Raw genomic sequence first — 27,585 nt, 5'->3', positions numbered from 1 at the left:
CTGATGATGGCTTTGACTCAGGAATGCCCTAGTGGCAGTCTGGCCAAAATTGAACTGCCCTCTGAAACTCTCCCTAGCTTCACCTCCTTCCCTAGAGGTCAGACCTGCACCACAGTCTGAGGCCCCCTCTCTGCTCTTCCGGTTCCTGCCCTTAATCCTCCATGGTGTTTCCCCCAACAAATCCCATTTTGGTGTCAGCTTCTTGGAGGATCTTGAACTTCAGGAGTGTGTCTTTCCTCAGCCACCCCCCACTTCCTGTGGGATGCCACTCTCTGTGTCACCCCAACTCCTGGAGTGCAGTTAGTGAAAGCATCATGCTCCAATCAGTTTGGACAGGGAGAGAGCTCTCGGGAGGCACTCAGTGTCCCTTTGTCCACAAAACTCAGGAAGACATGAACTTAACTTGTAAATAATAGCTCATGAATAACTAGTTAAACCAGGCACATGCTAACATTTTGATCCAAGAGAATCTTCCAAGTTACCCTTTTATTGGTTTTAAGGCAGCAAGGGACATCTTCTGGCCCACATGCCTTCCTGGCCAAGCAAAGGGAAGTCAGGGGAAAGGAAGGGGTTGGCCATTGGGAGCCAGCCAGAGCACTCTTCCCCACACTCCATCTCATTTGGACTCTGCCCTCAGATGCCATCCTAATGCACTTTGGTTTGAGAGCAAGCATGCCCCGTGGCCCTGTCCAGCAGTGTCTGCCAGGAGCATCTTCCTGACGCATGGCCCCAGCTCAGCTTGCCTTCCCCTCCGCCAGGCTCTCCCAAGGGCAGATGACCTCCTTTTCTGTGGCCCGGTCACCAGACTCTCCAGTGTCGTCTGAGTCCATCAGGCAGAGTCCACTCTCTATGGGCACATCCATTTTGATCTGGAAAAAGCTTCAGGCACAAAAGGAAAATGAATGATCCAAGGGCAGAAGCAAAACTCATCCCCAAGTGCTCTGGACAGTCTCGGAGAAGATCAGCCCAGGGGGCATTTACCCCACTTCACGTGGGCAGCCATTGGCACAGGAATCCCTTGACTGGGGATTCCTACTTTGCTGCTGAATTAAAGATGATTCTGAATATGTTCGATTTTCATTTTCAAGGGGCTTGAATTTGCATGTTTTTGATGAGTTCAGGATGTTCTTGTAGGACACACCAGGACTTAATTCTCAACCATTTTAAATTGCTTTCTGAGGACCTGATGGCCCCTGAGAAGAGCACCATTTAAAGGCCTCATATCACATGTGAGTGGCCGCTGAGCTAGGACATTCCCTCAGCAGGGCCAGCTGGGAAGAATCAGTAAACACCCTGGTGCCTGATCCCCTCCCAAGGCCACAGAGCCACCTTCCCTCCTGCTTCCCCAAGCGACCAGGCAGCAGAGGGTAATGACCTCTGCTTCCCGCTGTCCCCCATGCACACTGCTCAGCAGAAGCCACGCTTCTCAGGTCTCTGGAAACCGAAGACCTCTGCCTATCACTTCCTTCACCACGCCCAGAGCATCATGGTCCGTTCAGGGTTGCCCCTGACCACTCTCCAAGCCCAACAGGGACAGAGCTGATTCTTGATTTTGCCATTCTCTGCTTTAGCCCCTGGTCAGGAACCATCCAGCCCTGCTCCGAGCTGTGGCTTCACATCTGGTGGGCTGTCTCAGGGATGTCAAGCTTGTGGGACGTCAAGGACCTCCCACAGTGGGGTGTACAAGGACCACTGCTCAGGAGGACACTGGGCACCTTGTTTTCTCAGAAACCACTGACTGTCGGAACGAGAATCCCTACAAACCCGGCTAAGCGAGTGCGCAGGTGGATGCAGGAACCTGTGGGCAGCTGTCCTTGGGGCGGGAGACGAAGGCACCTGATGCAGGGGCGGTGGGAGCCCCAGAATCATTTCCCAGGGTTCACCAGCTGTGGTCCTCACTGCAGCCAGACCTTTACTGCCCTTTCCAAAGGCAGTGGACGAACTGGACTAACATGCTTGGGACGGGCAGGCTGGGTGGGAGCACGTGAATGGGAAAGAAGCTGAGAAAGACCCCTGTCCTTTCTCCTTCTCAGGAAAAGGGAGGGCGAGCTCAACTGAGATCCTGGAGAGTTTCCAGTGGCCAAGGGACGTGAGCAGCCTGCTCGTGGTGTCTGCTCTCCAGGATCCTCCGCACTACCCACCCCATCGACCCCAGACCACAGTCACGCCGTGGAGCCTCGGTCTGCACCACAGCCCCGCGGTGCCGCGCCAGGTGGGAGCCCTTCTGCTTACTTTGTTACTTTCTTGGGTTTCAGCCGTGGCAGCTGGCCCACATCCCCCAGGGGCTGCACCTTTCCGTGGGACACCGCAGGGCACTTGGGCGAGAACCTGGCAAAGACCGGCGAAGCCAGGCAGCCTCGTCTCAGGAACCTGCTGAAGGACAGAGCTGCGCGGGCCTTGGGAAGGGCCCTGGGCTGGCCGCGGGGCCCGGGGCCGTCGATGGCGGCCCCGCTGCTCTCAGCCACGAGGGCCCCGCGCTGCACACTTGACCAGCTGGCCTCCCCCTTGGGCTCCAAGCCTGAGGAGCTGTCCAAGGCCACTTGAATGGGTGACGGGCAGATGGTGCTGCTGGGCCTCCTGATGAAGCGGCTGGGCGAGGGGAAGGGCCTCCTGGGGGAGCGGCAGGAGGAGGAGAAGGGGCTGGAGGGAGAAGGGGGCACGCAGGTCCCAGTGTACACAGCCAGGTGGGGGCTGGGAGCCATGTGCTGGCCTGGCTGCAGAGGAGAGAAGGAGAGAGTTCAGCGGTGAGTTGTGTGACCCATCACCAGGGCCCTGAGCTGCCCTCTGCTAACAGCCCACTCCAACAGCAAGAGGGCAGGCCTGGTAGGGTGGCTTCCTGGGGAAGAGGAAGGGTTCCCGAGTTACCTATGTCACCCAGAGGTACAGCCATATAAAGCCCTCTTGCCCCCAAGATCTGTCCCCAGGGCAAGGGAGTTGTCTCCCAGGCACAATCCCACCTTCCTCCAGGCTCAGGATGCCTGAGTGCAGCCAGACTGAAGTCTCCATCACCTCAGCTCCAGCACCCACGTGAGCAAGGCCCCCTGGCCACCATATCCCACGCTTATTCTCCAGCTGGCCCAGCCTCAGGTCTGGCAGCACTTAACACTTAAACAGAGCAGTGGAGGTGGCAGACGTCCTCCTGGAACATGGCCGGCTGCCCCCTCCAGGCCTGAGCCCTACCAAGTCCTCACTGATGGTGCCTTTGGGGTGGTCCAGCCCCAGCATCTCCTCTGGTGTCCCCTCAGATGGGCAGGGAGGCTGAAATAGAGCCTGGGTGTGCCAGCAAGGAAGCTGGTCCTGCAGGGCAGAAGGCGACTCTGAGGAGAAAGGGCAGTAGGCAGCCTCCTGGGCCACTGCGCTCCAGGGACTGGGCAGGAGGACCAGATCGGGCACACGTGCAGCTTGGGGAGCCTGAAGGAGCTTTTGCCCAAGCTGAAAAAAGGAAATGAAAATCAGGATTTCCAATGAGGCCCTTTGCATGACCTCCCTTCCCTTTATGGCACACACAGGTCCATCGGCCTGGGCTTGCTGGGCTCCCCCTGAAGGCACCACATCAAAGCCCTATAGGACGGAAGTCCTGGGTCTGTGGGACAGTTGGACCAATGCCACCTCCAAGAGAGAACTGGAAATGACCATAGTGAAGAACAGACCGAAGCAGCCACATGGACATCCTCAGAGGGCTCCTCCGCCTGTCCCTGTGACTGAAGGAGGCTGCTGAGCTATCTGGCTTCTGTGGAGCGAGGCCTGGTTTCCAGGTCACCTGGGCAGGCCAGGCCCAACCTGAAACAGGCAGGGCAGGCGCACCCAAGAACAGCTTTTAAAGGAAGAGAACGGCCCGGGGGCCGGCCAAGAGGCTGAGCCGAGTGGGCTGGGCGTCTCCATTCTCCTGCGCAAGCTCCCTCCAGCTCAGGGAGGACCCTGTTCTGAACAGCAGCTGGGAAGCTGCCCCACCACCCAGACGCCACAGGCCAGGAACCAGAGTCAAGGCCCAGGCCGGGGCCACTGGATCATGACACTAATAACGATCATCGTCATAGCTAAAATGCGGTGGAAGCTCAGCAAACACGGCCCTGGGCCTAGCACTTCAACCCCAAGTGTGGATGGTTCGTTAACGCCCCAGAACTGCTCCAATAAGCGACTATTATTATCCCCATTGTACAGATGAGGAAACTCATGCTTCAAGAAGTCAGGGGGAAAAATCTTAGAGGAAGGAGAAGCAGCAGCAGCAGCAGCTGAGGAACCGTAGGGACAGTAGGGCACATGGGCTGGATGTTTCAGATGGGCTGCGGAATGGCTGCGTCAGCAGCACCCAGGGCACTTTGTATAAACGCAGACCCTGGCCCCAGCTAGCCCCACTGAAGGCGCCACTCTGGGGAAGAACGTTCTACTCTTCGCCCCAGGTTATTCTGCCCAGTAAGCTTGAGGAACCCCACACTAAGTGTCCAACAACCCTGTCCTGCTACAGAGGGCTGCATCTCCACCTGGGAACCAGTCTGCTAAGATCGTAACAGCAATCTGGGCAAAGCTGAACCCTGATTAAGGTTTTGGAAGACAGCTGTTGGGTGAAGCACTATAGCTGAATAATTGATTAGCATCGACTTGACGTGCTGGCTACTCTATGACTCTATATCCACCCCACTTTAGAGAATAAAACATGGAGAGGCAGAGGCATCTGTGACCCTCCCTGGGCACTTATGACTAGTAAGTGAATAGGGTGTGTAGAATTCTAAGATGGTCCCCAAGGTTCCCACCCCTGCCCTTGAGTGTGCGTGTGAACTGTGAGTGTCATGAGACGGCGACTCTTGAGGTCAGGCTGTGCGAGAGGGCGGAGTTGACCTTTACAAAGGGAGAGTGTCCACTGAGCTTGACCTCATCACATAAGCCCTTTAAACCTGAGTCTAAAAGCAAAAGTCAGAGACTCAAAACATGATAGGGGTCTAAGGAAGGAGAATTTCTTGCTCCTGGTTTTAAAGATGGAGGACCTCATATCAAGGAATGGGGGCAGCTTCCAGACCCAAGCGCGAGGACCCGAGGCCTGAATCCTGCCAACGACCTGAATGAGCTAGAAAGAGGATTCTGCCCAGAGCCTCCAGGTAAGAGCTGGTCAGCCTGGTATGGGAGCCCTGAGCTGGGAACTTGGCTGTCATTCAGTCTGAAGGTCCATGTCCTCCCCAAATGCTTGTGTTGACGCCTCAGCCCCAAGGTGATGATGGTATTGGGACCTGGGCTTTGGGAGGTGCTCAGGAATGGGACTGGTGTCCTTATAAAAGAGACCCCAGCTCTTCCACCACATGAGAACATGGTGAGAAGGCATCTACGAACCAGACAGTGGGCCTTAGACTTCAAACCCACCAGTACCTTGATTGTGACTTCCCAACCTTCAGAACTGGGAGATATTTCTGGTGGTTTTGAGCCACGCAGCTTACGGTATTTCATTACAGCAGCCTCACTGGATGAAGACACCCACCACGACTCCTGTGGACAGCTGCTTGTTGTCCGTGGTCATTTGTCACGCAGTAACAGAGCACTGAAGCCATGACTCAATGAGAAGCTGAACGTAGGTCTGTGCGACCCAAACGCCTGCTTTTTCTACCACCCCAGGCTGCCATTCCACTTTACGGATAGGAAAACTGAGGCTCATGGAGATGATGTACATTACGGTTTAGATGAAGTATCCCCCAAAAGCTCATGTGTGAGACAATGCAAGAAGGCTTGGAGGAGAAATGATTGAGCTACAGCACCAGCCTAAACAGCTAATCAATCCTGGATGGGATTAACTGAGTGGTAACTGGAGGCAGGTGGGTGTGGCTGGAGGAAGCCATTCATTGGGGGCGTGGCCATGGGGTATGTATTTTGTATCTGGAGAGTGGAGTCTCTCTGCTTCCTGATAATCAGTGAGCTGCTTCCCTCTGCCACACTCTTCTACCATGACGTCCTGCCTCACCTTGAGCTCCAAGGAATGGAAGCTGCCTCTTATGTATTGAGACCTCTGAAACTGTGAGCCCCTAAATAAACCTTTCCTCCTCTATAATTGTTCTGGTTGGGACTTTTAGTCATAGCAGCAAAAAAGCTGGCTCAAACAACGCAACTGCACCAATATCACAAGCTTTGGACGAGATCAGCCTGTGCACATACCCTCCCCCAGGTCTATGCTCACTCCTGTCCTCCTACCCCTTCTCCATCTTTCCCCCACCCCCACTCCTCCCAGAACCTCCTGATTTCCAGAACGAATGGCAAGACAGGTAAGAAAGGTGGCCACTATCATTTTGCACTTACCAACTTTGAGATGGTCCTTTCTTCCAGGCCAATGGCCATTAGCCTAGTGGGCCCCGCATGGTTTTTAGCAGGATGCTTTCTCTATCCCTTTCCACCATGGAACCATGACTTTCCCCCAAGGCCCCTCCACAGAGGCCAGAGCTTGTGCTTAGAGACCCAGCCCCTCCAGCTCAAGCCCTGCCTACCCTTGTGCGAGGCAGCACAGCAATGGTATGCAAGACGCATGGCGATGAAATGTGATGGGACACAAATGAAGTAAAGGAGAGCTTGATTGTGTGCAGCTTTTTTATTGTGCAAGAGAGCCAATGGAGGGAGGGGAGGAGCGTGAGATGAAGCAGGAACACTGACATAAAATCACAATCACAAATGTTTACACAGAAGGCGAAGCAGATGGTGCAGGGATACACAATTCATTTTTCTGTCCTCAGAAACTGACTGAGAATGTGAAGACCACCTGAACCCCCTTCCCAGGAGCAGGAAGGTAAGCAGGGGGCCGTACTCAGATTCAGCACGCAGGGTACACAGTTCCTTCCAGACCCTTCCCATTCTTCCCATCCCCAGTTCTCCAAAAGCAAATGAGCAAAACTGGCTACACAGGGAAAAATCCACTTTGGAAACCATGCCATCTCTACCAGTCAACCCACTTGGCCCAGTCCTGCAAGAGACTTTCCCAGTTGGAAGTGATGTCAGTCTTCAGGACTGACCAGTCACTGTGCTGTTGTTGGTCAGTCCTCTCCTAGAAGTTGCAGACAGGGGCATGACATCACCCCCCCACACCTTGAATATATCCTAATATTCCCTGGAGGGTTCAGAGGGTGGTAATGAGAGATTCTGAGGGAGCAGAGCAAATGATTTGGGACCACAGTGATTTAAATCTCCCTTGGGAAATCCTTAAACAGTGAAGAATGAGCCGCTGTGTTAGGCAACACTGACAGGGAGAAGAAAGCACAAGCTTACTCGAGGACCATGAAGCTTCTAGAGAGGGCAGTGACAAATGTGATGGTGATGATGAAGCCAATGGCGATGGTATAAGTGATTGCGGTGCTGAGATGATGGTGGTGAGATGGTGATGATGGTGGTAGTGATGCTGACGGTGGTAGTGATGTGATGGTGATGATGGTGATGACAATGGTAATGATGGTCGTGGTGGTGATGATGGTGATGCCGATGGTGGTAGTGATGATGGGGACGATGATGATGGTGATGGTGATGATGATGATGATGAAAGTGAGGGTGTTGATAGCGGTGGTGATGGTGGTGATAATGACAATGGTAATGATGGTAGTATGGTGATGGTGATGGTAGTGATGGTGATGATGATGTGGATGGAGGTGACGATGATGGCGGTGGTGGTGGTAATAATGACAATGGTAATAATGGTAGAATGGTGACAAGGGAGGTGAGATGATGATGAAGTTGACCATGATAGTGACGGTGACGGTAGTGATGATATTAACCGCGAGCATTTATTGAGCATTTATGATATGCCAGACATGGTTCTAACTACCTCACCCTTATTTCCTTACCCCTTGTGTTTTCACTTAATATTCATAATGAAAACAGTCTTTTCCCCAGAAGTCCAGCTGGAGAATGGAATTCTACAAAGGGAATACTGGTACCTTGTAGAATGACTTATATTCTAGCATAGCATGTACACTCCAAGGGTAAAGAGGCTCACTATGTGGTTAAACGATGTCATTAAGGAATTAAGATGTTTAAGTACATGGCATAATAGAGGCTATGCCAACGATGGGGGCGTGTCAATACTAGTGTCCAAATAAATACCATTTTTTATGTCATCTAAGGTCCACATGGGCCTTATGGAGCTACTGTGAGGTTTAACTCACAGTAAGTCAGCAGGAGCCGCTGCCACCTGCTAGAGCTCTGGCCACAGCTGAGGACGCTCTTGTAAAACCTCAGAACTGGGCAGGGACCTTGGCTCCACTGCTATCAAACCTGAGAATTTCCTGGTTAATTCCAGGATCAGAGAGCAGAACACTGGTGGTAGGGGAGCAGGCAGGAGATACGAGTGGAAAAGAGCTGATTCCTGGAGTGGAGCTACAGTGAAACCACACAAATGAACAAAGTCCTGCATTACTAGGAGCTGTAGAGAACCTTCCAGGATGGGTGCTCCACATTGACCATTGGTCCTGATACATACACCAACTACCTACCCCAAGATCTCTCCGATCTCCTGGTCTTCACTCCATCCCCAAGCTAGTGTTCCATGCTCTGCTCACCCAAGGCACCAATGGGATTTCCCATAATTCAGCTGGTGACACTCTAATTCAATTGTGTGTTTTGTTGACTATAAGGTCCCATGGGTCATTCTCCCTTCTCCCCTTGACCCTAGCACCTGGCAGGATGCTGAGCATGTAACAGGTGCTAAAAGTATTAATTGAATGTTAAATGGCTGGGACAAGAAGAAAACTGTCCAAGCCCGTCCCCTCTAACCACAGAAGCTAGAACTCTGGATCACAGTTTTGGTGGTCTACAAGAGGCAGGAGAGAACAAGCAGGAAAGAGAGAAAAGGGGAGACAGGAAAGAAGTCAGAAAGAGATTTCTCAGCACCCACTTTGAGCCAGACACTCTACTCTCAGTAATGCTCTAAGAGAAATTACAACTGCAGGTAAGGTGAAGGTCAAAGTCACACAGCTAGTAAATACCAAAACCAGGTCCACCTGACTTGGCAGTACACATGCACTGGGTTTAGAAATAACTCTTCTTATATCCTCTAGCTTCAAGAATCAAAAATACGCAAACCACAATACAGAGATTTGTTCATTCAGTGATATTTAAGGACCAATAAATCCTGTGCAAGATCTGATTGGGAGCTAATACCAAGTGGTTTTCTTCAAGTTGGCATTGAAAGTGGCCAAACTTTTCTCATTCCTGTGGAAGTTCCCCAGCATTTCCCACGGTCAAAGTTCTGAGAATTCCAAAAGTTTCTCCAAAATGCTACCTGGCTGGCCAAGGAGCATCCTGGAACATCGCTGGCTCACTCTCTTGCTCACCTTCAAACATGCGGAAGATTCTGGATAAAGACACAGTACCCTTCTTACCTCTCTCAACTCAACGACCTTTCTGCTTACCTCCATCTGACTCAACATCACATCATCACTGTCGCCCACAGAGTGTTAAGAACCTTCCCACTGCTTACCCCCAGCCATGCTCTCACCAAATGCTGTGAATTCTATTTATCATGAAAATTGGCCTCACCCTAAATGAGTGCCTTTGGTTTCCCTCTTCCACCCCAAATTTTCTCTGAGTTGTGATGTCAGGCAGTGAACCCATTCTCTTCAAGACCATCTCATACCTGTCCAGCCTCGTCTAGGCTTTCCCTGATCAACCATTTCTTTTCCTACCTCCCAATCTCCCCAGGATTCACCCCTCAACTGGCAAACACATCCAATTCACCCTGTCCTTTATAAATGCCTCCTCTCAACCCTCTACCATCTAGGTGACAACTATGCCCCTCACCTTCACCCCAAACTTCTTGAAATGCTAATCTGCGTTCGCCACCTTCGCTCTTCACCTCCAATGCATTCTCCCACAAATATGGGTTTTGTCCTCACTATTCCACTAAAATCACCCCCTCAATTCAGCAGCCTCATTCCAGTCTTCAAAACATCCGACTCCTGGATCAGTCAGGACAGGAGGTTAAGACTGCAGTAGCTCCAAAACTCTCAGTGACTTCTAACAATAGCAGAGTCTTTTTTCCTCCCCACACAGAGTCCACCACAGGCCAGGAGTCCTTCTGTATCTCACTGCCGTGCTATGTTGAAGAGGAGGTAGTCTCCAAGTCCACGGCAGAGTGCAGGATGAGGTGGAACACCTGCTCTTGGCCTCCACACAGCCCATTGGCCAGGACTGGTCACATGACCCCCCCCCCCCGCAGGGCAGGTTGGGAAGTGGAAGGACTCACAGAATGTTTAACAAGGACCAACTGTCTCTGCACAACAATTCTATTGTATCATAACTGTTGACCACTCCCTTGCATCTGCTCCTCATTCTAACCCCCTCCTGCTCCATTCTGAACTCTTTATTCCCTTGTATCTTTAAACTGTGATCTCCTCCAAGATGTCCTGTTAGCCTTCTTTTCTCTTCCTGTCCACCCTCTCCCCTGGAATTCTTGTCCACTCTCGCATCTTCAACCATCACTTCCTGGTAAATGACTCCATCTAACAGTACTACCTCTTCATGATTAGAATCCCTCCAACCAGTGCTCTTTTCCTTCAAAGCCCTTACCTATCATCTACTCTCTGTCTCTCTCCACTAAAATGTAAATTTGATTAAATTAAACTTGATGGTTTCATGCAGTTCTGCATCCTTCATGCCTAAAGGAATGGCTTAAAAATCTCCTTCCAGAAGCACATTTTCAACTGCCTATTGGGACCTGGAGGGGAGAAGAATCTAGGTCAAGAAGAATGTGAATGCCTTATTCTATGACATTGTTTGGTAATTATCAGAAAACTCAGAACAAAACTTAATGTTTAAAAAAATGTAATGTTCAGTTGTGATAACCCAGTCATCCAAGGTAGTATACTAAGTCTTACTTTCAAAAATTGGTTTTCTACTCATCTTTTTAGAAGTTCCATCATATGGTATTATAATACTATAAGTTACCTCAAATCCTTTCTGAAAGGAAGAAGATTATAATTATTAACCATAACTCTCTGCCTTCCATCTGGAAAATTCCATTCAATCCTTGAGTCTAGTTTCCTCAATGGCTCCAGCTAGGATTCACCATTTCCTTTTTGAGAGGCCCTACAGCCTTAGCACATGTGGTTCAGAAGGCCTTGGCAAGTGTGTACTACCTAAATGCTGCATACATTTTCGTCTGGAACTCCAGACTTTCCTGGTGCATTCCCTAACCACTGGCCCTCTTTCCATGGCCTACATTGTTCTTAAAGTCACTTCTGCCTTTGGACACTCAAAGTCTGTGGGTCTTCTTCAATTTCTTCTTCCACATAATCCAGTTTTTGATCAGATCCTATCCTTTATGCCTCTGGCATGTCTCCTTTTCTCTCTGAGCCCACCCCATGCTCCCAATCCAGACCTTCCCCTTGGTGGAGACCGGAGTAACAGCTTCTCGATCCATCTTCTGTCCTTGCTCCACATCTTTCAGTGTGCAGAAGCTCATCAATCATATGCAGTGCCACACTGTCTAACCCGAGGGTACAAAAACCAAGACACCTCTCCTTCTCACACGTTCTACAGCCCAGTGGGATGGTGGGGGAAATACACATAAACAGATTGCTTCAATACAGTGTCACAGAGTCATGAGCCGGGTACAAGGAGAGTCAGACAGGGGTGAGGTGGGGACTGATTCTCAAGGACTACAAAGCTGCCAGGACCTACTTCCTACATCCCAGCTCTAGTCTCAAGACTAAGGCCCTTCCCAACTAGCTCACAGGCAACAGAAAAGAGTCCACATTCCTGCTTGTGACCTTGCATGGTACAACTTCAACCTCTTCTTCCAGGCTCACTTCATGGACCCTGTGCTCTGGGACACCAAATAGTTATACAAGCTGTGTCCTATTTAAGGACACCTGACCCAGGGACCAGCCAGGCCTGAAATCCGGCCAGGTATTATAGGACTATGTCTAGCTGAAGGGAGCACATTTTCCTAATCCCACAAGATGTTTCTAGATCGGCAACAGCCCTGTCTAGGCTCCACCTACTGAGGACACACCCTCACAAAGCTTCTCTTGATCTCCCAAGCCAAGAAGTTCTCCCCTAACTCTGGGCTCCTCTCCAGTGTGGTATGCCACCCAGCCTCAATCATACTAGGAGTCGAGCTGCAGCCATTTGCATCCATACACCTCTGTCAGTCCCTGAAGGGCAGAGACCACCTTATCCATTTCTGTATCTACCCCTAGCACCCTTCACTGATTCTTATACAAAAGTGGTCTTAAATATACATTTGTGGAACACAATTGCTGCCACCAGGAGTGAAGCTGTGGATCCTGCACTCTTCCTTCAAGAATAATCAGACCTTTATTTTTTCATGCATCTAATAAAGAATGATCACCTACTTTGCTTACAAGCCTGTGTCTCTCATGAGATTGTGGATCCTGCATGTCTGACATGGAGTAAGTTTCAATAGACATGTAGGGAGAATCTACCACATGCCAGACACAGAGCACATGGTAATCGGTTGGAGAATGAGAGATACGCAAAGCATGAGCACGAGGAATCAGATGGTAGTTGAACCAAAGATGAACAGAACACTCAGGTCTGAAGAACTTATGTATCTGATACCTCCACCATCCTGACCACCATTTTGCCATGTGTGTAATCTCAGCTCATGTGGAATAACTAGAAAGGACAGCAAATATCCTCTAGTTTCATGCTTCCCAAACTTCCCCACTAAACTAGGCCAAATGGCAGGAGGGCTGGGTGAACAGACTCCCCTAGGCATCTCAGGGCAGAGCCTGAACATGCCACAGCCCAGCAGGAAATGTCTTTGATGTCTCAAATTTTATCCTAAAAAATTCATGCACATTTTGCATTCTATTTCATAACATATTCATGATTGTTTTAATAAAATTTTTAAAAAATTACCTGACTTTCTTCCTATCCCAAATCTTCAAGTAAAATTGGTGCCCCATTCATGATGTCCCTTTGGAATTTATAAAGTCTATTCTGAGCATAAATCTTGAATCAATCCCCCTTTCACAAATGAGGAGAGAGCAGAGAGTTTCAGTGACTTATTCAAGACCACATGGCTAGCATTAGACCCAGGACCAGAGCCTAGGAAGCTTTCTCCAAATCCAAGGTTTTTCCTATTCGTCTATCTACCCACCCATCCATCCATCCATCCATCCATCCACCCATCCATCATCTATCCATCCATCCATCATCCATCCATCCATCCATCCATCCATCCATCATCCATCCATCCATCCATCCATCCATCCATCCATCCATCCATCTATTCATCCATCCATCCATCCATCCATCCATCCATCCATCCACCTACCCACACATCCATCCACCCATCATCTATGCATCCATCCATGCATGCATCCATCCATCCATCCCTCCATCCAACCATCCATCTATTCACCCATCCATCCATTCATACACTCATCCTTTTACCCATCCATCCATCCACCCATCCACTCATCCATCCATCCATTTATCCATCCATCCATCCATCCATCCACCCATCCATCATCTATCCATCCATCCATCATCCATCCATCCATCCATCCATCCATCCATCCATCCATCATCCATCCATCCATCCATCCATCCATCCATCCATCCATCCATCTATTCATCCATCCATCCATCCATCCATCCATCCATCCATCCACCTACCCACACATCCATCCACCCATCATCTATGCATCCATCCATGCATGCATCCATCCATCCATCCCTCCATCCAACCATCCATCTATTCACCCATCCATCCATTCATACACTCATCCTTTTACCCATCCATCCATCCACCCATCCACTCATCCATCCATCCATTTATCCACCCACCCATCCATCCATTCACCCATCCATCCATACACCCATCCATACATACACCATGTAATAATTGGGCAAAACCTGTTAGGTGTTAGACATGAGGTTCTGAGTGGTGAGTGAGACGAACATGGTCTCTCCCCTCATGCTTCTCAGTTTATAACGGTTCATTACCTGAAATTTCTTCTGGGGATACCCTCCAGAGCTGGGGGACTCCAGCATTCCTCAAAAGACAGATGAACAAAGGATATTCCTATGTGCTCTTTAAGAGTGTGAACTAATCTGTGACTAGTGAAATCGGGAAGCTTAAGCTCCCCTCTTTTTTTGGAATCATGTAGCCAACAGAGACCAGTGACCGACCACAGACGCCTCACCCTGGCCTACAGCAACCTGGTCCTGCCACCCTCACCTTGGGCTGCACTGTGTCCTCTTCACCCACCAGTCCCACTCACTTGGCCTTTCAGTTCACACTGAGCCATTTCCCACTTCTGGGTCTTGGCTCACATAGTCCCCTCTTCCTTGGTTGCTTCAAAGAGGTACAGTCTGCACACACCCCATATTCCTTTTCACAACTCCCTATCCCTTTCCTATATAATGCATTCTACAGATTTTTATCATATATTTGTGTTATCAATTACAATGACGATCCAATTATTGACATGTCCCTGTATCCATGTCTTTTGCTATGAGACTTTGACTTTTGCTATGAGTCTATTTCCCCACCCCTTAAATCTAGTCCAGCTTTGTGACTTGCTTTGGGCAATACGATGAGGTGGAAGAGACCATGTGAAGCCTTTCATATTTCCACTAGCTCCCTTGCAACCCTGCCATCACCATGGGCTCATGGCTGGCCCAGGCTGTTGGAAAATGAGAGACAAGTGAAGCAGAGCAGACTCACTCCACTCATCCCAGTCTAGACCACTGTAGACCAACTGCCAGACATGCGAGCACCCAGCCAAGACCAACGGCCACAGAGAGGACCCCGTGCGCATGAACAACAAGCACATTGTTGCATGCCACTTCAGTTTTCTGATTGTTTGTGACACAGCAACAGTTACCTGATAGCTTAATTGCTTTTTGTCAGTCTTGGACTATACTCCCTGAGAGGAACAATGTCTTCTTTGTTCACCAATGCCTCACACACAGTAGATGCTCAATAAATGTGTTGAGTAAGTGTTCCTGCTGTATGAGGCTGATCTCCTGCTCACTTCTTTGTTCTCACTTTTGCGTACAGGTATATGGGGTAAGCCTGACTTCCAAGAATGACTTTCTAAACCTCACAAGGTCAGGGTTTGAACTGTCCTATCCCTCCAGCCTTGACCACAGAACTGGCCTAGCTTATAGCAATAGAGGAGGGAAACATCGACTTCTAGACATAGCCTAAAAAGTATTATATCTGATCCTAACTCATCTTGCAAATGTCACAGATGTCCATCATCCATCTGCTCATGAAGGAAAACGTCAGATGCTTTGTTCTTTAGCTGAACAGATGCTCCTCAGAGAGTCTTTTCACCTTTGCTCTGCCTGAGTCCTTCGTTCCTACAAGCTACCTATTCACACAGCACATACAAGATGGGGAGGCACAGTTGCTACTAACTCTCAAGCAACTGTGGCCAAGAACAAGATCAACAGAAGGGTCCTAGCAGAGCCTTTATAGACAGGTATCACAGAGGAGCCAAGGGAGGTGCTTCTGCTGGGGACACTGCCACTGGCCCTTGGAGAGAGCTCAGATTGCTTCAGAAGCAGACTCTAAACAGGAAAGCTGGGATAAGGAGCTTCATTTGCTTAAAGCCATTTTAAACAAATGTCCCTTAAAGAACTATACCCTAGGGGTAGAGAGAAGCCTCCTCTTTTTTAGTTTCCCAAAGCTAATGGTGGTACACCACGCAGCCTGTTTCCCCTATGATTCTCACTACGAGGGCTGCCCAAGGTCAGACAGGTGGGCAGCAGCAACTGCATCAGGTGACACCCCATGGAACCACTGTCCCTTGATGAACTGGAGTAGAACAAGCTCAGGTGACTCTGGTATTAGGAAGTCCACCATGAAGGAAGTTAGGGGACTCGGGACCAGCCTGTTGACCACACTGCAGAATCTTCTAGACTCCGACCCTACCTTTCTTTGGTTGCCTCTCCCAAGTGCATCCTTCCCCCCAAAACCCCAGGATTCACAGGTTTATTTCGGAGGAGGCTCTTTTTTGAGTAAGCTCCTGCGGTCCAGTTTGCTCATGACCTGGGTGATGTCCACCGTGTTGGCAGCTTCTCGAGCTTTGGCTTCTTCTTCTAGCTGCCTCAGGATGACCGGGCTCGGGCTGGAGCGCAGGTGACGCCGCATGAACGGGAGGGTGGAGCTGGAAGGAAGGACAGATGGGTGGTTGGTGGAAAACCACGCTGCTTGCCCAGCGACACCGGGTGGGAGCTGGGGGCTGGAAGGCCAGAATCCGGATTTGTTCCCTCATTTTCCCAGTGAACCTTAAGTAGGGTCCTCGGTCATGGCCAAGCTTAGCTCTTTTCCCCTCACTTGGAAGACAGGACCGGGGTGATCGCCACCTGCTCCCAGGTTTTAGGTTAGACACAAGGAAGACGCTTCGGTTGGTAAAAATGACACACCTTCCACACATTCATAAATCGACCTGTGATCTTAACATTCTGTAGTAAGATCTTCATGAGAAAAGCGAGCCAAGTGGGCTTGGGTAATGGAAAACCAGCCTCCGGGGAGAGTTGGGACATTTTTTTTTTTTTCCAAAAGTCAAGATTCTGAGAGAAAAAAAAAAAAAAAAAAAGAGCTGGACTTTCCAGGAGAGCAGAATCCCAGTGGGCAGAGAAAGAGGGGAGGGCCTGACGGGGGTTCTGGGCTGGTGGTGCCCTGTTCATGCACAGTGTCCTGGGATGAGTCGGAAACTTCAGAAGCCAGTCAGGGGATTCCTGGGACCAAACTCTCCATCATGCCCTGAGGAGCCAGGACCAGGACCCAGGTGTCCACGTGATGCAGGGGAGGCTGAGCGGATAACACACCTGCCTCCAAGGGCCACACGGGCTTGGGAAATGAGCACCTGTCTCTGGAACTGGAGAAACCCCTAGAACTCTCGCGTCTACCCTAGGGAGGTGGACAGCTCCCCTGCCAGGAAACAATGCCTGGCACTGGGTGTCTTCCAGGGGGAAGGCTTGGAACTTGGGTTACCTCGTTCTGGAAAGAGTAAGTTCTAAGACAACATCTTACACCTATAAGTCGTGGAACCAGTTCACACCCACCACAACCCCTGCCTGGGGACAGGCTGAACTTCACAGAGTTCACGAGCATTCACCGGTGACATTCCCAGACCACCACACCCCAAAGCCAAGTGCTCCCCCAGAGGCCGTGCTGTCCCAGGTACTCAAAGCGCGGGCTGTGGCAGAGGAAGGAGCCCAGCTGAACCCTCATGTGTGCCTCAGCTTCTAAAATATCTGGAGAGAGAAGTGTGAGCACCCCCTCCCCTCCCCCACTGCTTTCTGGCAGAACTTCTGGAGCGACTTTGGCCCTTTCTTGTGGTTTAAAGGAGAAGCTTTCAAGTCCCCAGGGACTCTGAACTCCTTTCCTTACTGTGTAAAACAGCACCACAAAGCCCTCCTTTCCCTGGAGGTCATAACGGGGCCATTATCCTCAAGAATTAGACCATATCGGGGTGTTTTTTTCTTGTTTCTTTGATAGACTCTGTCCAATGACCCCTTTTGAATTGACTGAAGAGTTGGACAAGCACCCCGGGTGAGCTAACCGGACAAGCAGAATTTACCAACCATGGGGGACAGGACACATGGCTGGCGGTGATTTGATAAACTTCTGCCAGGGTCCCACGACTTCGCTCAAGCTCTCGTTTGCTTGCTCATTTGAATCTTCAAAGAGTAGGGTATTTTTTTTTTTCCCCAATAAAGAGTTCAATCTGCCCCTAAGAAAACATGACACCATCCAACGTTCTGATGGCTGTACAAGGTGGAATGATCCACAGTCCCAAAAAGGAAAGTGAGAACGAATGAGTTAATGGACTTCTAAAAACAGTAATCCCTGGAGACAGCAGGAACACTTGGGGTGTCACTGTTCGTCTCCCCGGACAGCCTAGCATTTTCTTTCTGTTCGCTTTTCTAAAGTCTTCAAAGAGAACAGACTCAAGGAGGTAGCTTGTGAATTCTCAGGGATCAGTTTGAAGATGGAGAAGTAGAGCAATTTAAAAAAGAAAAAAACCAATGAGATGTTTCTATTGGTGATAGGGGTGATTATGGATGTGATAATCAGAACCCTTTGGCACGGGCGTTAGGAAACAAGACTTTCTGGAGGCAATTACGAAGGAGTCTCGCTGGAATGATTTCAGGGTGCAATGAAGCCAACGAGGTGCCCCTTTGCCAAGCAATCCTTCCCAGACCGTGATATTTTCATCAGGCCAAGGTCTCTGTGGTAGCCATTTGGCTGGAAGAAACCCGGGCCCCTCTTTAAACTAAACAGCAGGCAACCAGCAGGTACAAACAGCTCCACTTGCCTTTTCTTGGTGGTTTCCTGAGGTTCGATAGCTTTGGCCAGCATTTCCTTATAGATGGGGGATTTTAAATAGCGAGCGTAGGAATCCTAATTGGAACAAGAGAAAAACAGTGATTATGAGAGGGGATTGACCACATCACACGATACACACGCCGTTCTCGAGCAAATCCCTTTGCATGCAAGGCGTCCAGGGAGGCGTTGAGGGGAGCCACCCTCCGATGTGGGCCCCAAACCAGGAGCATCCATTTCACCCCAGAACCTGCTAGACACGCACAGTCCCAGCGCACCCCAGTCCTACCTAATCAGAAACCCCAAGGACGGGGCAACCCGTCTCTAACCATGCTCGCTAATACCCTCCTGTGAGCTGTTCACCATGTTGTGAACCAGAGGACACTGACTTCTCCCACCCAGCATCTTCCAAAGGTGGCAAGTAGCCATGGTATGAAGCCCACCTCCAGGCCCCCCAGCCTCCCTTTCTGTCCTGTGTTTGGGGTCTGACAGCAAGAGAAGACAAGAAGGAAGAGTTTAAGACTGAGACACTTCTCATAGGGGTGTTTCCTGGGGCCTTGGGCAGGTTCAGGGACGTTGCTACTTCCGAGCCAGCCCAAAGCTCCAGCCGTAACAAACGGGACAAAGCCCACTGCAAAACCCCGGGAGCAGGGCGTGGTCTACTGAAAGGGTGCTATTCCGAAGACTAAGTGGGGGCAGGAACAGTTCTGGGAAGAAATAGGGATCATGGAGCCATGGAGTCCTGTCCTGCTGGTCACCAGAGGACGCAGCCTGTGGGGGTGTGGAGACCAATGAGCACAGACATGGTTCATTTCCTAAGCTACCCAGGACGCCGTTCCATCCTGACTGGGAGCTGGCCTCCCCGGGCATTTCTTGAAACCACATTTTTAAGAATCGACACACTTCAAAGTACGTTAAGAAGGACTATTTTTAAAGAAACCATGTGCTGTGAATCTTCTAGGAAGAAAAACCCAGAGAAACTGCACTGATGGAAAAGTGACGAGAGATGGCCCGGGTGGCCCACCGGGAATCCTAAAGGAGGACCTGTTTCGAGTGTGAATGTGTTTCCTCACAACACAATCAGAGACCAACTAGAAAAAAATAGAGGGAAACAAGCAACATTTACCATTCACACCAGTCCCTACCACTCGACAAGGGACCAGACACTTTGTCGTAAAAGGAATAGTCACCGTAATGGGAAATGGAAGCACCAGAAGACAGCTTTGTTGGGATTCCCAGTCGCTCTGAGGAAGGCTGTCGTGGGACCTTCCTGGACCAACAGTCCTCCCCACCCCACCCCCAAGCATGGGCCAAACTAGACAATTCTCCAGCCCTGCCTCTGCCTGATCTTATCTCACGTCCCTTTATTTTAAAGTCCTACCATGTTCGCATTTCACTAATCATCCAGGAGGTGATCCGAATTCCCCAGGGTCTGACCACAATCATACCTCCTTTGTGTCTTTTAGATACCAAACCTTGCATGTGTTCTATTTGCCCAGGACCGTGAGAACTGCCACCACCCCAAAACACAGACCAGGAGCCTCAGGCTCTGGACCCGGTGACCCCAGGAACTGGCACCCCCCATCCGTCTCTGCTGAGACCTTGGGTCTGGAGGAGCAACGCCCGCCTCGGGAATCTCCTGGAGAACAAAGTTCTTGCTTTGCGCTTTGGCTATGCCTGTAAGGCTTCGAAAGTGATTATCATATTAAAACATCATCATCAAGGTCATTAATACTACCTATCTCACTACTGCAGAACAAGGAACCCATAAGTGCAAACAGCTTCTCCAGAGGTCCTCTCTGGCCAGTGGGCCAGGGGCTCAGGGAGGGTCCAGCCCAGCCCAACAGACAATCCTGCCTCCTGCCACATCATCTAAAGAGCCTCCCAGGTGGCTGGGAAGGGGTGCTCCCTGGCCTCTGCCTGTCCTCGGCCAGACCCCACCTACCTTCTTCATGAGCATGTAAATGTGGGTTTGCGCCGCATCCAGCACATAGCGGTGGGGGTGCTTCAGCCCCTTCACTGTGATGTCCATGGTTTTGCCATCTATGTTGATCCACCGCCTCGCTCCTGGGGCCAGGAACAGTCTGGGGAAGGAGGGAGACCGTCACAAGAGTGGCTCAACCAAGTTCACAGCCGCTTGGGAGGGACAGATTGACAGCGGGCTCCCCAGGTTTGTCTTGTTGTTTGTTTTGTTTTTTAGGAAACACTAAAGAGTTTGAACTTCGAAGAGGTGGTCCAGTGACTTTTCCTGGAAGCAACAAAACAGCCAGGCCAGAATTGGGAATGAGCGAATCGAAGCTGGATGTCCCTGCCCTCTAGGAGGGACAGCCCAGGCAGAGAAGGCCCTGGCCATCCACCTCCAATTTAGCACCTTCTGCCTCCTGACTCACCTGGATTCCAGGGCCAACCTGGGACCAGGACAAGACACCTCCAGACAGGTGTTCTGTTCTCCCCGTCCCAGCCTAAACGGGTTTGGTGATAAATCTCCAGTGCTGACTTGGGAGGAAGCCCTTATTCCCAGCTCTCGAAGGTGTGACCACCTGGGTGACCTGGCCACTGATCCCGAAGTTGGCCCTACCTTCTAAGTCCTGTGGCTCTACCTGGAATTTGGGCACAGGGAGCTTCCCGCTACTTCTGATGCTCAGTAGTTACAGGTTGCAAATATCCACATGGACGAGTTCCTACCCTCCTAAGGTGTGCATTGAACATTTGGAATTCAAACAGATATTTACGTAAGTGGGGAGGCTGGGGAGGAAGGAGGCTGATGCAGTTGGAGGCTGCTGCTCCCCTACAGCACATTTTTGGCATTAGGAGTTATCCATGTGTCCTGAACACAGTCAGGAGCCCATTGTTCTGGGGAAGCCTGTCACAGGGACTTCTCGGACTCCCCAGAGCCCCTCCCACTGGGGGAGGCCAGTGAACCTGCAGGAGAACAGAGCAGCAGTCTCTCCGAACACCAGGTGGTCCCACCTGAGGCCTTTGGAACCAAGGCTGAGTCTCTGAGGGGAGGGGCCATCTGGCCTGCTGCCTGAAGACCAGCACCTGGGTCTGGGGCTGCCAAGGGCTGGTGTCAGCTGTGCAGTACTGGCCTTGGGAAGCCCAGCGTAGTGGTGAATGGGAGCAAAAACCACTTGGGCCCTCAGAGCCCAAGACTGGTGCCCACTGTGCCCGGCGCAGACAGGCAGACCATCAGGAGGTGCCCACAGCAGGACGAGGGTACAGCCAGGCTGAGGAGTGGAAGTCACACACACAACCCAAGGAGACCAAAGAGGGTCAGTTTAAGAGCCCTGCACTGGACGCCTGCAGCTTGCTTCTTAGCCTGTAGACACATTCTCATGGGAGCGGGGATCCCACGTCCATCCCCCCAGGCCGCCTTCCAAGGCACCCCGGCTTCTGGAAGCAGGCAGCAGGTGCCGGTGTGGGACCTCCTGTTCCACCCCAGCCCCACACCAGGAAGGCTTTCCCCACCAGCCAGCCGGTCCTCACTTGTAAATCTCCTCCGCCTTCTCCTTGACCTTGGACTGATCGCCATACTTCAGGTCCTCACAGGCTTCCCAGAATCCCAGGTTCTCCCCTGCACGGGGTGGAAGGGTCCACACAGGTGAAAGGCGGATGGGCACCCAGTGGAGAGAAGAAAGGAGGACATCAAAGAAATGGGTCAGCTGGGACAGGCTCCGTTCTGCAGCGCGGTGAGCACCCTTCCGTGACCTGGGGGAGGAGCCACGCCTGCCTTCCAGCGTGGGAGAGCAGCTGGAACCAGCAGTGGCTCGGGCCGCTAGCATCTTTTGGAACACACTAGGTCGGCGCCCACCACCTTTGGGGCAGCCCATCGCCTTGTGGGGGCTGCTCCTTCCTCCCGCAGTGCACAGGCTGCAGCTCACAAACCCCCCAGAAGCTGCCACCTTTTTGCCTAAAGCAAACACTGCCTGAGCAAGCCCAAGGGATGAAGCCCAGAAGCCCGAGTCACTACACATAGACTTTCCTCCTGAACGTCGCCGGCTGCCTTCAGTGACTGCGTGACTTCGCCTCCTGTCTGACTGTGTGTGGAGACACCAACCTCCGCAGCCCGTCCCAGGGGTTCCAGCCCAAAGCTCCTTGCGGAGCCCTCACATCACTCGGGCATGATGCTGATGGACTGGCCACCGGGGGGATTCCACTGAGCGTCACCAGAGCCCGAGGCACTCTGATCCTCTTGGCCCAGAAGAGAAACCAGACCCCTAGAAACCCTTAATCACTCCCAACTTCAAGTTCTCTTGCCAGTTGTCCACCAGACCCAGAAGCCCTGGGAACATGTGGATGCAGCGATCCCTGGTGGACTTTTTTGCCTGGGGAAATAAAGATGATCACACTAACAGAGGAGCAAGAGCCTGTGAGTGCGTGCCTGCCTGCGTGTGTGCGTGTGTGTGTCAATCACAGAAGGCCACGGCACAGGGAAACGGAAGAGACCCGCCCCTCTCCTCTCCTGGCTCTTTTTTTTAAGCTCCCAGGTATTTCAGATTGGGAAAGGCCGCACAATTCTGAAGCAGTTGGCGTTTGACCCTTAACTCCACGCAGGTCCTTCCTCTTCGGCATGAACTTCAGGGTGTTCTGTACACCAGGATCATAGGCCAGCGGTGCTCTTAACTGACAGCAGATCTGACACCAACTGCGAGGGACCATCTTGCCCACCGCAAAGGACAGCTAATGGCTTATGGCTAAAACGAAATAAGCAACTACCCACAGTAGCCAAAACTCCAGACAGCCATGGGTGGAGGAATGATAGACAAAATGTGGTCCTCACATGCCCCGGGGGATCGCTCAGGATGAAGACTAAAAAGGGAGGGGGTCCTGACACATGACACAATTTGGAGAAACCTGAGGACATCAGGCTAGGGCAGTAAGCCAGGTGCAAAGGACAGATATTGAGTGAGTCCACTGATGTGGTGCCTAAAGCAATCGAGTTCAAAGCGATAGAAAGCATGGTGGGCGCCAGGAGCTGGGGGGAGTGGGATTCAGTGTGTGATGGGGACAGAGTTTCACTTGGGAGGATGAAAAAGTTTTGCCGGTGGGTGATGGTGATGGCTGCACAGCAATGTGACTGTGCTCACTGCCACTAAGTTATATGCTTAAGAATCATAGTTTAAATGGTAAATTTTAATAACTTGAAAAAACAAATAAAATGGTAGATTCACTTATATATATTTTAATACCAAAAAAAATAATAAACACACAAGTGTATGCACCAGTGTTCACGGCAGCATTATTCATGATAAAAGTCAGAACAGCCAGGCACGGTGGTGCATGCCTGTAATCCCAGTGGCTCAGGAGGCTGAGGCAGGAGGATCACAAGTCCAAAGCCAGCCTCAGCAACTTAGTGAGGCCCTAGGTAACTGAGCGAGAGTCTGTCTTAAAATAAAAAAATAAAAAGGACTGGGGATGTGGTTCAGTGGTTAAGTGCCCCTGGGTGTAATACCTGGGACTAAAAAAAAAGTCGAAATAGCCCAAACATCCATTAACTGATGAATGGATAAAACGTGGTCTATCCACACATTGGAATATATTGCAGTCATAAAAAGGAACAAAGCACCATTACATACCACAACTCAGATGAGCCTTGAAAACACTATGATAAGTGGAAAAAGACAAAATTTTACATATTTTATTATTCTATTTATAAGAAATTCCCAGAATAGGCAAATCCATAGATCCATGGTTGTCTAGGGCTGGGGTGAGGGGAGAGAGGCCAGAGCAGTGGGGAGAGGGAGGAATAGGAAATGACTCCTAATGGGCAAGGGGCTTCTTTTTGGCTTAGTGAATTAGTTTGGATGGCTGCACAAACTTAGTTAATACACTCGAAACCACTGAACATTATACTTTAAAAATAAAAGGGCGAACTTCATGTTACATGGATCATATCTCAAATTGTTTTCTTAATTAAATGATAAAACTGATTATTCACCTTCTCTCTTCCTATGTCAACCCTTGGGCATCTCATAAAGAGATTGACTATAAGGTGGTTTTAATAATGCAGGGAAATTTGATTCCAAGGAACTACATTCAGGTATAGTTCATCACCTTGCCACTAGATGGCACCGTTTCCATTTATTCACCAGCCAGCCCTAAGAGCGCTCTCCTCCGTTCACCTTTTCTGGAGTTTATTATATTATGGCAATTAGACTTGATTAGGGAGAAAAATTTTTAAACAATCCATATTATAATGTAATGTTCTGCATCAGGCAGTTCAACAGACCAAAGGCATGTCCAGTGGGATTTGTCTCCAGAGCAACCCCACAGACAAGCAGGCTTTGGGTGGTAAGCAGTTGAGTCTCAAGACTCAAGACATGAAGCTCCCAGGGCTCGGGACTTCACAAGTAAGCAAAATAAAATGCCATAATAGCAAATATTTCGGTGAAGGTGGTGAAGCCAATTGAATGTGCAGCCTGGTGAAACTGGTTTTAATCTGGCCTCTTGGTTTTCCCAGATGTTCCTCAGTACACTCTATTTAAGAAATTGCGGTGTAAAATGTGGTCCTCCCCTCATTACAATCTGCACACTGCTAAGGCCCTGACAGGAGCAGGGGTAGCGGCTGTCAATCACTGTCACAGACGAGAATCACCTGGGGAGCTTCCCAATCTTTAGAGGTTGCAGCCCAAACCAATTAGACAGGCATCTCTGGGAGTGGGATCTGGCAAAGATATGTTTTAAAATATCTCCTGGTGGATCAAATCTGCAGACCTGGGCTAAAGAAACATCAAACTAGAGGATGAAAAAGGTAAACCTCCCTTGTTTTACATCCCATCTCATTCCCTCAGTGTCCCCGGAAAGCCGTACTTCAGGATGAAGCCCTCGGAAATGTGAAAAAAGCTAATGCGAACTTGGTGAGGAGACACGATTATCCCCCCAGACTGTGGGGCCTCTTTGAGGCCTGGAACTGGTCCTGGACCCAGGTATGACTCTGCAAGCTGTAAAGAGGGAATCCCTACGTGGGCACGGTAGCAGAGTTGTGGAAACGGGGACTGAAAAAGTCCAGAACCCTAGGCTAGACCTTCAAGAAGCGTTACTAAAAGTCGACTTTTTATTTTAAATTTAGGAAAGATACCCACCACTGAATTCTTTCTTGAGAAAGTACTGGAAGCTCTGTCGACCCTTGGGGTCTCGGATCAACTCACTGAAGTTGAAGGCCCATCGTTCCACCCGCATCTTGGTCGGGATCTCCACCCTGTGAGGACAATGATTTATAGATGTAACACTCCACGTGAGGCAGGGCTGCCAAGTGGACCAGGGTAGCAGCCACGGGCTTTATACTCTTCATGGGTCTCCTGTTCCACGGCTGGACCCAATCCTCCTCTCCCAGTCCCAGTTAGTGCATAAGCACTAACGCAAGTGTTCACTCGCCAGGAAGATGCAGCCCCAGACGAGCCCCCTTAGACAAGTACAGAGGTGGGGGTGCTGGCCACGGTGGCATCCGCACAACCAGGCCCTCCCCGCTGGCCTCCAGGGAGAGAACTCAAAGTCTACTCCAAGGCCGCCTGACAGCCCGAAGACCAGCCAGTGGACGGTCAGGCTGCCACCCCAGCCAGGAGAGAATTCTGCAGCTGCCCCTTCACCACAAACGCCATGAAAGTTCACAGTGGCTTGATTCATAACAGCTAAGAGTCGAACACAGCCCGAGAGTCCATCGGCGGACGGACAGGTGAAGAACAGGGAGCAGTACATCTGCACAGTGAAAACCATAGGGCTGCAGACAGAAATGAAGCACCAGCATGTGCCACGACGGGGATGAACTCGGAAAGCACTGCACCACGTGAACAAGCTAACGGAAAAAGACCACGTACTGCTGACTCTACTTATGGGACTATCTAGAATGGGCAAATCCCTCTACCAAGACAGAAGTAGGTTGATTAGAGGTGGCCTAGGGGGGTAGCTCAGTCGGTAGCGTGCTTGCCTTGCAAGCCCAAGGCCCTGGGTTCAATCCCCAACCCCGGGAGGGAGAGGGGTGGGGACAGGAATGCCCTGGGTATGGGAGTTGGGGACTTGGCGGGTGATAGCTAAAGGGTACAACATCTCTTTTTTGGGTGATAAAAATATTTCTAAATCACTGGTAGCGACGATGGCACTACTCTATGAATATAATAAAAATCATTGAATTATAACATTCTGGGTAAATTAGATACATGTGAATTACAATTTGAAAGCGATTTTTAAAAATCCCAATATATTGAAGACATACAATTTGGCGTTTAAATCCCAGAACTGGGTGTCATCCGTTATCCAAGGATTGCTAGGGAGGCAGCCCGACATAATGGCGTCATTAGATGAGAACTGCTCGCTGTACTTGACAATCCTGAAAAGCAAACAGAGAAACGATTTCCTAGAAGCACAACAACAAAAGAGTAAAGCAATGTGTAGGTGGATTGACCAGCCTTTCCTCTTTCCTTATATCGGTTTGGTTCTACACTTATTACTGTCTTCTTAGAAGAGTATTCTAATAGCTGCTGGGATTGACAGGTATTTGACAATATCTGTCCCTAGTCTACCTGTGAAACAAGGTGTTGTCTCCCAATCCAGATCCTTTATTATTTCTGTCCCTAGACCATTAAACCATGACCTCTTCACATTTCATCAGGATATTTTAAAATTCAGTATCAACTCAGTCTGCCCACGTCTTGGCTTCCATCTTGCAAGCATGAGGTTGCCACCCACGTGCCCAGATTCTGCCGCCATGTTGGATTCTACTCTTTGTCAGGGTAATGCCTAGGTTTGGGAACTTGAAAACCTATGGCCTGAGTTGACATATTTCCTAATGTCTGAGAAGTAGGGAAACCTGCACCCAGAAGTGTATACAGTCACCTGTTTCAAAATCTCCCCGTAGCTATGGATTTTGATAGAACAGGATCCATGGTTGAGAGTCTTGGGTTTGTAGAACTTAAACCTTCTGGCTTTCCTCCTTCCAAGATGCTTTTTCTTTAATCACACTACCAGTGGATCAGTTGGAAGGACAAAAAAGACTGGTCCACAGGTCCAAACACTAACAATATAAAGTTCTGGTAATGAGACCCTGAGACAATTTTCCTAAAATTAGAAAGTGGGTCTAGGAAGTATCCAGCAGTATTCATGTCTCTTTCAATTTTCTTCCCATTTGATTTCATGAAACTGGTCTCTGAAGCATCGGAGTAAATAGTTTTGAGTTTATCACAGAGCAATGATTGTCATCCTAACCCAAAACGGAGCCCACTGAACACAGGGGTGCTATCTTCCTCCATGATCAGGGCTCAACAGCAGCAGACAGAAGTCACTGAAAATGTGGGTAGGGTCACAGGACATTTTCCCAG

At 50.1% G+C, this 27,585-nt stretch overlaps 1 protein-coding gene across 2 annotated transcripts in view; it reads right to left on the bottom strand.

Annotated features, from left to right (window-relative positions):
• Positions 1-564: 564 nt before the first annotated feature.
• The window catches only part of RGS9 (regulator of G protein signaling 9), a 69,204-nt gene continuing 42,183 nt past the window's right edge, over positions 565-27,585 (bottom strand). Inside the window, exons 12-19 of one of the 2 annotated variants that reach the window (XM_079131979.1) lie at positions 26,484-26,597; positions 25,357-25,472; positions 21,761-21,848; positions 20,220-20,358; positions 18,267-18,352; positions 15,992-16,109; positions 2,233-2,714; positions 565-879 (exon numbers count right to left, since the gene is read on the bottom strand). In XM_079131979.1, coding sequence (XP_078988105.1) covers positions 735-879; positions 2,233-2,714; positions 15,992-16,109; positions 18,267-18,352; positions 20,220-20,358; positions 21,761-21,848; positions 25,357-25,472; positions 26,484-26,597 — 1,288 coding nt within the window. In that variant the 3' untranslated portion in view covers positions 565-734. The remainder of the gene's footprint in view (positions 880-2,232; positions 2,715-15,991; positions 16,110-18,266; positions 18,353-20,219; positions 20,359-21,760; positions 21,849-25,356; positions 25,473-26,483; positions 26,598-27,585) is intronic. The other variant, XM_079131978.1, reaches the window with a different exon arrangement.

Source organism: Sciurus vulgaris (genome assembly GCF_902686455.1).
Source record: "Sciurus vulgaris genome assembly, chromosome: 3".
NCBI classification, from domain to species: Eukaryota; Metazoa; Chordata; class Mammalia; order Rodentia; family Sciuridae; genus Sciurus; species Sciurus vulgaris.
This window is presented reverse-complemented; position numbering and strand designations above follow the sequence as displayed.